This window comes from Scardinius erythrophthalmus, assembly GCF_964197995.2.
Source record: "Scardinius erythrophthalmus genome assembly, chromosome: 2".
NCBI classification, from domain to species: Eukaryota; Metazoa; Chordata; class Actinopteri; order Cypriniformes; family Leuciscidae; genus Scardinius; species Scardinius erythrophthalmus.
The window spans coordinates 37,101,507-37,114,294 of record NC_138222.1 but is presented as its reverse complement, the minus strand read 5'-3'; the positions used below and the strand labels follow the sequence as shown (position 1 = coordinate 37,114,294).

The 12,788-nt window shown below is 37.3% G+C and overlaps 1 protein-coding gene across 4 annotated transcripts in view; it reads right to left on the bottom strand.

The window, feature by feature from the left end:
* LOC308687290 (activating molecule in BECN1-regulated autophagy protein 1A-like) overlaps positions 1–12,788 on the bottom strand; it is a gene marked incomplete at both ends in the record, with an annotated part of 163,578 nt that overhangs the window by 33,969 nt on the left and 116,821 nt on the right. For 2 of the 4 annotated variants that reach the window (XM_081359701.1, XM_081359702.1), the window contains 2 exons: positions 1,424–4,129; positions 5,483–5,599. The exons of 1 other annotated variant lie outside the window; for it this stretch is intronic. In XM_081359701.1, the coding sequence (XP_081215827.1) occupies positions 3,552–4,129; positions 5,483–5,599 (695 nt within the window). Of the gene's footprint in view, positions 1–1,423; positions 4,130–5,482; positions 5,600–12,788 lie in introns of those variants that run through there. One more of the 4 variants, XM_081359700.1, reaches the window with a different exon arrangement.

Here is a 12,788-nt window from a genome sequence, read left to right as displayed (position 1 = left end):
GCATTTTCAGCATCTTTACATCAGTGTCTGATCATTCAGAATTCATTCTAGGCTAATCTGCTGGTTAAGAAACATTTCTTAATCAATGTTGAAAACAGTTGTGCAGATTAATATTTTTTAAATAAACCGTGATAGATTTTTCAGGATTCTCTGATGAATAGAAAGTTCAGAACAGCATTTATTTGAAACAGAAATATTTTGTAATATTGTCTTTACTATCACGTTTGATCAATTTAAATGCATCCTTGCTGAATAAAAGTATTATTTTATTTTCACGAATGTCTGTCTATCTACACATACAATTAATAAAAATACATTATAAATGCAGCAATTAAACAAATATATAAATATTTAGTCTGAACACAGAGCTGCTTGAAAAAGGTTATCATCGATGGAGAAATATGCTTTATGCCACCCAAATGGTGTAGTTACAGCATCTACCAGCAGGAGGTAACTGCCTCATACAACCCTGCCAAACCTTGACCTCCTGGTATGTATGTGTGTGTGTGCAGCAGAATGCTGTAAGGCAACTTTCTTCCTTCTGTTAATGAGCCCTCAGCGGTCTTGAATCTACATCAGCAATTAGCCACCACATAGTTTTAGTTGACCGGAGCCCAAAAGCACAAAATGTTCTTACATGGCTTGTTGCATGTTGCCTCTACAGCCTCATCCTAGCTAGTTAGTGGCTGTTGCTTTCATACATACCTGGCTGCATGATGAAGTGTTTCTGGGCGTGTGTGTGTTTTATACCATGAAACTGATGTTTTCTAACAGTTAGGTCATCTTGAGGTCCTCATTACAGGGCTGCTCCTCAGAATAGAGACTATTTTTTAAAGCTTCCCTTGAGATCCCATTTAATCAGTATAAGGACTGAAAAAGGCTATAGAGGACCAAAACACTCTTCCTGATGTTCCTTCCCTGATATGCAGCTCTCACACATCTCATTTCTATTCACATCTCTCAAACCATTTTCACTGAGAAGATTAACAATTAACAATCTTAAATTACATCATTGTACCTTCAGAATCCTATAGCAAATGTCTGAAACTGCAGATTTGAGAATCTTAATATTAACTGACAAATCATTTTTACAGGCCTTTTTATTCAAATGGTCTCTCAGAGCCAGTGTTAACCTCTCCACAGTGAACACTATCACTGTTTAGTCTCATTCGCAGTTCTGGAATCATCTGAAAAGATGTCGGCTCAGGAGCAACAAGGCTAATGTGGAGCTAAGTGTATGAATGAAAATGGTTATATCATAAATGAACTACAGTGAATGTAATAACATCTGGACCTTTAGACTTTGGTTTAAAGAATCAATAGGAACAGCAAAAGATAAGTCAAAACAGTAGGGGCATCTCTCATCCCGGTCATCTGCAACAAAAAGGCCCATAATAATAAAATAAAAACATTAGAAACAATTAGCATTTTTATCTTTATCGCTATCTACACACAAACAAACATTAACACGGTATGTTTGTTATAACTTTATTCCATATAATTCATACAGGATTGTTTCCCAGTATGCAGATCAATGTTTTACCGTCATTTTTTTCTTTGAAAAGACACACATTTAAAAACAGTTTTCTAAAAAGCAAACAGAAAAACAAACAAAAAAGTCAAATTTGTCACTTTTAATGTGAAGTACATAATCCCTCAGAAAAGCTGCTGCTGTAATTCTACAGTGTCTTATACATCATGTGCAGAAAAAGCACAACATTTTTTGTTGTTGTTGTTGTTTGTTGTTGTTTTACTGTAGGAGGCCAGTGAGCTGAGCTCTAAAGCAGAGGTTAGACTGTTTACCAAAGCAGCAGGCTGATTCAGGAGACACTGCCAGACATTCATTTTCAGGATAAAGTGGTTTGCCATAAGAAGCAGAGAGAGGCTCTCCATATTAATGCAGAACATAATGCATTAGCCAGTGAACAAGAGAAATCTCACGTAAACATTCATCCAAACATCCGCCTTCCCTATGCAGTACTGTAGCACAGTGTACCAGACCACTGGCCAGCATTTCGACAGTGATGAACACATCATAAAGACACTCCCTAAAGTCACATATCAACATAAAGTACACTTAAGCACATCCGACATTATGATGTGGTGGTTATTTAGTGGTTTGCGAACAAGCTGAAGTCAAAATATGCTTCAAATTCTGAAATTCAAAAATGATAAACACTCTCTGAACAGGCGCACACACAGACAGGCGCACACACACACTTTTCTGAGAGAGAAGGTAGAAACCAGAGTGCTACATAAGAAATAAATGGCAAGGTAGCAACAGAAATGTTGTCAGGTGTCTGCTTAACTTTCAGTAGGCTTTGAAAATCTACAGTAGCTGACAGAACTGGGATAGTGTCTCTCTCACATAGACATGCTTGTCAAACTTCACCGCTTCCCTGTTGAGGTTCTGAGTGTGAGGTTTATCACATTGTGCCAAGAACCACTTTACTGTAAACAGGGAAGGGAAAACCCTTTCAAGACGCCAAATTTCTGTTTTTTATTTAGGGCAAAGCAAGATAATTAAGGGGTTTCAGTGGTAACGATGGGTGGAAAGAAGACTGACCTGACCACATGGAAGACTGATGAAGCTGATGATTTTATGTGGCTACAGATCTTAAAGGTTGAAATGAAAATTTCAAACCTGGACTCTTCTCAAAAGAGTTTTCTCTTTTAGAGGGTTATTTCTTTCTTTCTTCTCAATTTTTTGTGTTCTGCAGTCGGACAGGTTTGGAAAAACATGAGGAAGAGTAAATGAATTTTCATTTTTTAACTACCCATTAATGGCACAGAATTAACTCTACAAAATACAACATTTGTTTAGACAACTCTGTCTTCTTTCTTGATTCTCTTTCTTAGCTTCTTTCCAAAAGTTTAAAAAACAGGAAAAACAGGTGTGGCCTTTTCACCTTTATAAAAATCTGAACTAAAATGTAACAATCTCTTTCTAAAAATGGGCCTACCTTCTACAGAAGTGACTTTACACCCAGTTCTTAACTAACCAACAGTAACATAACCAAATTGTTCAGAGTGTGACAAGTTTTTGTAACTTCAAATACAAGACTATACGAGACTTTATACTTTTCTGGTCCAGGCAGCAGATTTCAATGGCATCTGAAATGTTACATTTGAAAGAAGATGTAGAGGAACAAAACGTTCAGTTGAACCGATATTGCTCTGCAGACTCAACACTGCCTGCAAAGTGATGCTCCGTCTCTCTGGCATTCACATAAAAATACATACACACCTTATTCTGTGCGTGGCTATATATGTGCGCACTTCATGATGGACAACAGGCAGACAGAGACCACCACTGGAACCTTCAGCAAGGCTGACTGAAGTACAACCTGGAATCGCCTCAATACATTGCTGATCAGGAAACCACAACTGTTTCTCCATCTTTCATTATTCACTAAATTGTGTCAGAGCAGATGCAAAATATTAACGCTGATGCGAAAGGAACACCGAGTGCAAATATATTCGGACGTTTCTGTTGCCTTCTCTTTTCTCGTTGCTTTCAAATTGTGACCTCTCTCCGAACTCCGCCCCTTTCACCGCCCATACTCTTCTCCGTGGTAACTATTATCACTGTTGTTGTAGTTACTGTTATTCACTGGAGAAAGAGATGGTGAGGATGAGAGTAAAGATGGAGAGAGGGGCACAAAGTCTTGGAGCTCCTCTCCCTCCAAGACACTGTCTGTTTCCATGGAAGCAGAAGGTCCGTTTGTGTTTACAGCAGAGGAGAAAAGAGGTGAAAACTCCTGTGACAGGAGGGATGTGTGAAGTCTCTCTTGTTCTACGAGGGGTGTTAGGTCTATGTCTGTAGAGTTGCCCAGAGCTGTGCCGGTATGAAGCCCCAGTGCGTTGGTGAGGACGCAGGAGTACGAACCTGCAGCTCCAGCCAAAGACTCGGGGACACTAGAGGAGGGACCAGGGATAGGGCTCAAAAGAGTGCGGTTTCGTGCGTCCGCACCTGTTTGGGAGCCACGGTGGATATGGTGGCTGACAATGATGTTGTTGCCAAAGCTGCCCATGGAAGCCATTGTGGTGCTCTGCTCACGCTGGACAACCGCAGTCATGCCTCCCTCAGCCATTAGCCTTCGGATACGAGAAACATACTCTGTCTGACCTGAGAAAGAGAGTGGAGGAGAACTATTGAGTTCTTCAAGAAATACCAGTGTCCAACTTGCTTTTGGGGATCAATAAACTTTATTAGGGAGGAACAAAGTAATAAAGCTGGATGGCCTTTTGGAGAAAAAGTGAAATTGACAGCTTACAAAACACAAAGAGTTGCAGGGTGTGACAGCGAAATGTTTGGTGTTAGTGGAAGATTTATCAGTGGAGATTTACACACATAGAATGGCTTTCAAACAGCAGTTACAGTACAGGTTTACAGCCTGGACACGTGTTGTTTGGACCTAATTTAACAGGAAGGTGCAGTGCAATTAAAGCGCCACAATTGACTCTAAATTATTCATCAACAATGTCTGCAACCTCAATTCTTTGATCCTCATCTACTGTTTAGGCACTGTGGATCAAGTATAGTTAGTATGAGTATGAGAGTGTGTTTCAGATGTTTGCATCAGCATCAACAATCCTTTCAAGCTTTGGTTTCCTTCTTCATGGTTTAATTTCTGCACTGATAGTTGCATTCGTTTTCTGAATTGTGAGTGGACCGTGTACTCCACAAGTGACTTGTGCTGTGCAACAATGTACTAATGTACAATCTAAGGGGACTTTCACACTGGGCATGTTTGCTGCGGTCTGAATCTGAGTGTGACGGGTCTGGTTTTTATGGGTCCTATCGCAGCTCAGTGGATTTGTGTTCATCTTGCAGCATCACAAATGTGCACAACACGCATGATAGAGAGAACAATGAGGGTTAATATGTTGTTTTTTATTTAATTTGTGATATTATGTGCAGCAAAATGAATGAACCTTGCGCCTATGCACGTTGCATTCTGCTGCTCTTTTGAGGAGACATCTGATTGCGAGCCATTCATTTGCCGCTCTGATTGCAATCCCTCTACACGATTACACTGCACGCTCACACTCGCTCGTATCCAACGTAAATCATCACTGGCATGATCCCCTGCATGTGTTTGGTTGAACTAATGATGTCTGTCATCAGCTAAAATGCATGTTACTTTACATGCTGAACAAGTGCGGACCAGAGTTCAAATTGCTTTCAAATGAATGAAAATTGCTCAACAGTTCTGTTGAACTGCCAGGGTGAAAGCACTCCAACATGTTAGTTACCAAGGTAAAAACAACTGTATTACCTAAGATGGCTTTGGTTTTAAATGTCCTTTCTTTGTCCTAAACCATCCCTACAGTCAGAAGTCAATATTACTGTATGATGATTTAAATGTTGATCAAGTTGGCCCTAAATCAAATGGCTGGCTGGTTGATAACAGTTCCAGGACCAAAATCAATATTACATAGTTACTGTGTTCATCTGTGTGAAGTATGTGCTGGTTACCTGTGCTGGGTTCAGTGAGATCTGACCCTTCATCTTCCTGAGGTCGACTGTGGGGGGGCGTCTCTGGTACCACCTCAGACCCAGAATCCTCTGGGAGAGTCTCTAAATCCAGAGAGTCTGTGGATGATAAAGAATGATCATTTCAGAATTGTATAAGTTGCTTTTGAAACCCCCCATTTGATTGATTTGATTTTCACCATAAAAAGAAAACAAATGGGATGAATAAAAACGAACAAACAAACAAACAGATGATAAAAACTTGCACAGGTTAGTGGCAAAATGAGAGAAAATAATATTACTGCTTTTTGTATTCACATTTTTCAGGGAGAGTGGTACTATGACTAAACTAATATTGTACTGTGCTTTCTTAAACCTCTGAATGCTTGCAAATGTTTGCTTTTGTGTTGGTTCTTAATTCTCACACTTTATTCTCACACTGAATGAAGTGCCACTACAATAGTTTACATATTTTTATTATTACTGCTTTTTTATTGCTTGCTTATGTTTTACATTTTCACATCTGACTGAAAAACCATAAACAATCCAAATGTTATTATCAGTTGAATGATTTGAGAAACAGAAATTTGACAAATAGAAGCATACAACAAAACATTGACAGTCAAGAATAATGGAGAGGAATTCTCTATTTCAGTTTTTTTCTGATACAGGTACCTGCAGCAATACACCTACATCAGCTATAGGAAATAAAGTAAGCGAAAATGAGAAATCATGTGTGTTATCTGTAAAAATGACGTTCCATGTTAAAATAACAGAAGTGACAAAAATGATTTCATAATTAGTAACTCAGTCCTTTAAAGCTGTTTAAGCATTAATGGACTTATGACAAATACCGTCTGCTGTTTAAGCTTATCTCAGCTGGCAGGCTGATCGTCGTGATTTAAAGTGTCTTTATTATGATTGAATAGTCTCTCTTTTGCCAAACTGCACTCATGGTTCAGGGTCACTAATTTCCAATATGAATTCTCATTGTGCTGCCTGTAAAATGCGTCACATTGTCAGTTTATCCCTCCCTGGACAACAGCTCTCCAAAAATACAGAACCTGCCCATCATCACCTTCATCTGGACTCAACACAACCAAATTCTTTTAGATCACTGGTGACAAAGGCCACTAATGCCGGTCTGTCCTTGTTTGCCACCACAAAATGCAAAATAGAAAAACACAAAAAAGCAAAACACAACATTTCCATTATAAAAGTATATCAAATCTCATAAAAAAGATTTAATAAATTTTTTTTTGATATTTTTATACTTTCAATCTATACTGCAGTTCAAAAGTTTGGGTTTAGACTTTTTTTTTTTTTTTTTAGATATACTACTTTTATTCAGGAAGGATGCAATAAATTGATAAAAAAAATGTTTGTGTTAAAAATATTTATAATGTTTCAAAAGATTTCTATTTAAAAAAAAATGCAGTTCTTTTGAACTTTGTATTCATAAAATAATCCTGACAAAAATTAAAACTGAAGCATGGATCAATGGCTGCTGAGAATTCAGCATTTTAAAATATATTAAAATAGAAACATTATTCTATTTCATTTTTGATCAAATAAATTCAGCCTTTGTGAGCATAAGATACTTCTTTCAAAAACATTAAAATATTTTTCAGACCCCAATCTTTTGAATGTTAGTATGCCTTTTAAAGATATAGTCAGGATTATTGTATTCTATTGACAGCCATAGCTTAATGGTATATTTCGCTTCAGGTTTATACATCTAACATTACTCTAGTGGTGGGTAGAAAAAAGATTCAGTGAATCTTCATAGAAAGCAAACATTTTTCAGATACACTAAGAAGTGTCGGACCAATGTACTGTTAATATGAAGGAATTTTCCGCGCTGATTTTTCACAGGTGTTTTATCCTTATTTTTAGTTATGTTTCATTGTGTTGTGCATGATAGCTGAAGGAAATGTCAGTAAACTTAACTGAAATGGTACTGTTAATTTTCTGTCAGGGCATTATCTGTTTTTTAGACAGATTTCTTTCTTACTGTGTGAAATTTTACACATATTAATAATATTGTTATTTCTTACAATATCTGAATATTCCTTTAAAGCCAAAGAAAATGAATATATCTGAGCCAATCATTCACAATGACGTCATTCAGCAGACTCACAGATCTTTCAAAGCCCTGAATGCATCTCTGTGACTGAGCCAATGGCAACGGTGCAATTGGGTTTTGTTCATACCAGTACCGATGTGCAGCATTATTATCACATCAGCATTTTTGTTCATACACAGCTAATGAACAAGCCATTATCAGGCCGCGTGAGAGAATTAAATGGCTCCGTGTGGAGCATCTCCTCATGGGGTTTGTGCTGACTGAACAATGAAAAAGTAATCTCTCAGCACTGACTGCACCCACAGGCTTCTGTGAGGAATACATTTTGCTGTTGAGTGAAGAGAGTCTTTGAGCTATATATTAATTATTTATCTAATACATAACATCTGTTATGCCTCCAAAATAGTGAGTATGTGTGTGTGTGAGTTGAAAGAGTAAGAGATAGAAAGAAACAATCATCCCTGTCTTTAAGAAGTAATCGGAACATTCTCGCATGCAGCTGTCCTGTTGACCAGTTTGCAAAAAAATGAACACCACTTAAACCGCTCAATCCTCACACAAACAAGCTTTCAGTGTCAGACAAAAAGCTCACCAATGTCAGAACGGAAATGTGTGGATTTGCTCTTCTGCGACCACAGTGCTTCCTGTGAATGTTGTGACAGACTGTACAGTAAATCCCCTTAAAGGTGCATGAGTCACTGGATATCAACAACACTAGCTATTCAAACACATGGAAATGAGCTGTTTTCTATAGTGATTCATGCATATTTTGTGTGTTTAAAAAAAGGGTTAAAGGACACTGAGAGAAAGGAAGGAGGAGCCATTATGAAAACTCCTTTATGACCTTTGGCTGGTATTCTGCCTATGACAGCTGAAGCTGATTCCTCTGCAAAGGAGAGTTAAGGTGTCTAAGTGTCATGAAGTGCTATAATGAGACTGGTTACTCTCTGTCTGTCTGTCTAAGCTCTGACCACTGAAGAATGATGAGATGCTTGGCAGTAAGAAAGTTTTTAATGCCAAATCAAACCTGAACACATGAAACAAAACCATGGCTTCACAAAAACTGAACACTTTCATTTAGTAGGATAACCCTAATGCCGTTCATACACTAAACAACTTTCAAAATTGCTCTTCTTTTCACACTACACAACTGTCTGTCGTCGTTGATGTCAGTTCCAGTCAAAACACATTTAACACTACAGGACTTGGGTTGCACGAAGGTCTGGAAATTTAACTGCTAAATATCTCTCGGGCATCGGCAACACACTGGCGGTTCTCTCAGATTGCGTCTTTGATAATTCAAACATAGCGATCATCACTTACGTGAACGAGCACCGATTTGCCTCTGAATTTGGGCTTTTGCCAGCTATCTACCCTAACTGTTGACGAGCGGACAATCAGGGCTAAAATTGTGTTGTTTGTGAGTGGCATAAGACTAAATCTTTCCATTACAATGATCCGAGAGGACAAAACCCGAAATAGGCACTACAGTATACCACACTAAAAATCTGAGAAAGGTTTGCATACCTAAAAGTGGAAACAAACTCCGGTCATTCACATGCTTTAATGCACAACCCAGCTGACAAAAATGATTTCATTTGCTTTATGAGAGGTACACTCAGTAAGTGTTAGTCTGATTCACCAATCCTAATATGTCCCAGTGGTCTTGATTTTTATACTTACATTTATCACTGTATCTATTAGTTTTGTTTGTCCTTTGTTTTAGACTTTTTATAAATATGTTATTCTGTCTAAGAATACATACATCAATAAACTGGACCTTGAGGTACTCTTGTCCTCGCTTTGTGGTTAATGAACAGCAAATCGATGCAGTTTGTTTCAATACTCTAAAAGGGACTGCTTGTTTGGACAATTAATTTGTCAACTCTGACTTATTTGGTTTGGATTGGTTTACTAGTTTTATTTAGATACTTTTATATAGTTTGTCTTAAGCATAGGAGTCAATTTAGAAAAGTTACTATGCTATAGTAGTACTAAGTAATAGTAGTAGTAGTAACTTTTTGCAAGGCACAGCTTTTGGTGATCACAGGTCACATGATCTCAATATGGCAGCCCCCATGTTTGATAAAACTTTTCTAAGTCACTGATACTGCCGTCTCCATTTTGTAAAAGTAAGTGTACATAATTTTTTAACATTTTTGTCAAAAGAGCTATTTATAGTTTGATGTAAAACTTTTTAATGAGGGGAAAAAAGTTAGTAAAGTACACCTTTAAAATACAATAATAAGAATAAAATAAAATAGTGTGATGGCCAGATATATAAAAATATCACACCCAGGGATGCAACAAGCGATTATTTTGAAAATTGTTTGATCTGTTGATTATTTCTGCGATTGATCGATTTATAAAATGAAAATTCCCAAAACTATTCATTTTTATTTAAAAAACATTAATTTTAATCATTTTTTTAAATTCCAAAACCTGCCCAATGTTGTCCTCCAAACAATGTGCAATATAAAGATTATGAAAACAAGTTGTGAATATAGTGAATATAGACTATGCTATACATTGTGCAAAAAAGGGTTACAATGTAAACATTACATTCTAAACCAAAAAACAACTGATTGCTTACCATTTTTTAAAGCAGAAGTTCAAATGACTAACTTAAAAAAAAAAAAAAAAAAGCATGAAATGTATGAGGATCACACACATTCACATCGTAATTATGTTAAATTACTGTTACTGCTCTCATAGAAATATGATTAATTGTACTCCTGTTCTGTTGCGGTCTGTCTGTTTGACGTGCATGTGCGCATCAACGCTCGTTCATTGACGTCTGTGAAATTTGACGGAGATTTGTTTGTTGTCAGAATATGCTAAATGGAAATACTTGTGGGAATTTATAATATTTACCGATAAGGATATAACCGTAAAAGTTAAGTTATGCGCTGAAGAAAACACGTCTAAGTGTTACTTTTAAAAATAATGTTACGATATTGCATTACTCCCTTAAAACAGTAACTAATTGCATTACTTAGTTACTTTTTATGGACACTGGACAGTAATGTGTTATGTTACTTTTGCATACTGTTTCCCACCTGGGCTGAGCTTACTTATTCGTTTTTTAATAACAAAAAGTTATATTTTTGGCAAATGTAAAGGCCCTTTCACACAAAAAGTGAAAGGAATAAGCCTCAGGCTGAAGGAAATGCAAATTCATGTCTGTACAGCAGAGGGCACAGCTCAAACAACCCTTTCATCCTAGGGCATCATATATTGACGCTTTTGACATTTCGTCTACATCGAACGCACATGGCACCCTTTAGCGTCAATATGAGACGCAGATAGAAATGGGCCAGAAGGTGCCTCCTAGCGGTCTAACCGTAACCCTACACCAGACCTAAACCTACCCATAACCGAACAAAGCTCTGTGCGTCTCATATTGACGCTAAAGGTTGCCATGTGCGCTCGATGTAGACGAAATGTCAAAAGCGTCAGTATATGACGCCCAAGGATGAGAATGCGTTGCAACTGTGCTGCCATTCTGGATTGCAGAAGAACAAGACACAGGAGAAGAAATTTCAACATTCTTACTTCAATAAAAACAAAAATATTAAACAAATGAGATGTTTAACTAAAATTAATTTTCCTTATTCGTATGGTTGAATTGGATCATTAAAGGTCAGAAACAAAGACATTGGTAATAAAGTGAGATTAAATACATAACATATATTTGTGTTAACATTTAATTATTGCACATTTGCGTAGTATTCTGAGTTTGAATTTTACTGTTTTCATTCTATTTTTTTTTTGGAATACTGAATCTGGTTTTTTTTTTTTTTCGAATGAGATGAGAAAGTTAAAGGTAGGGTAGGTAGGATTTTTATAAAAAAACTTTTTTTCAAATTTGTTTAAACTGTCTTTATATACCAATACATAATTAAAATGTAAGTGCTCTGAAAAAGAGAGCATAAAAATCGAGTGACTGTAGACCTTTTAATCTGCAATAAACACAGCTCATTATTTCCATTCGGGACGAAACAATTGATTGGTTTGGGCGACTGTCACTCACTCTCGCAACCATGGCTACCACCCCTGTTGCTAGATCTGCCCATATGCGCGCGCACCCGTTTGATTTGAGGAGGCGCGGAACCTACGAAGAGTAAAATTATGGCAGAGAAAGAGCATTCAAAATTCAAAGCACCTGCATATGCAGTCAGCAAAGGCAAACAAGGCAAAAACTACTTTCTCAGACCCTGGTTGCCCGCACTCTTGAACGACCTCCTCTGCTTCGCCCTCGACCCCGGACTTGTCCTCGAACCGACGATGCGGTACTTGTCTCCGGAGTGTAGTCCTCATTAGAGTCAACAATGTTTTCATCATGGAAACTCTTACATGCAAAACACTGTATATGTTATGAATCTTACACGAAATTCACCTTCATCACAGTGTAACTGATGGTAATGGAAAAACGTGTATGCTTTGCCTTATAAATATAGCTCGTTACCTATAAATATAGCTTGTTACCGAATCAAACAAAGTATATTTTAAACTTTACCAGTATCGATATGCTAGCTTGATAGTGAGTACTAAAAGAAATCTTATTTGTTTATATTCATAGTGATAAAGTTAGGTATTTTATTACATGTGATTCTGACATGATGTCACTGCATGCACTGCGCTCCTTCCTCTCCACTCGTCTCAGGTAAATAAATGCGTCTTCCAGCTGAGCCTGAGCGTTTGGCGTCGCGTGTTCATGTGTTTTGGGGGCGTGGCTTTGGAAGGAGCTCAGAAGGGAGGGGGTGGAGTGAATGGAAATAATTAGCTGTGTTTACAACAGTCGTGAGAGGTCTACAGACACTCGATTTTTATACTCTCTTTTTCAGAGTACTTACACTTTAATTATGTATTGGTATATAAAGACAGTTTAAACAAATTTGGAATGTTTTTTTTTTTAGAAAAATCTTACCTACCCTGCCTTTAATGTTAACATTTAGTCTAGAACTACAATAACCTTTATGTTTACACAGCGCACACAACGCCTCTGCACCTTTACTCCCGATTTCTCTCAACATGGGGACAGGAGACGGGTCAGTCAATAAATGGGGAAAAAAAGGGACGTGAAAAAGTAACTCAGATATTTTGTTGTAAATTATAACATAATGTGTTACTTTACTAGTTACTTGAAAAAAGTAATCTGATTACGTAACTCATGTTACTTATAATGTCCAACCCTAACACTGCTAAAAAGCTTTAATCAGC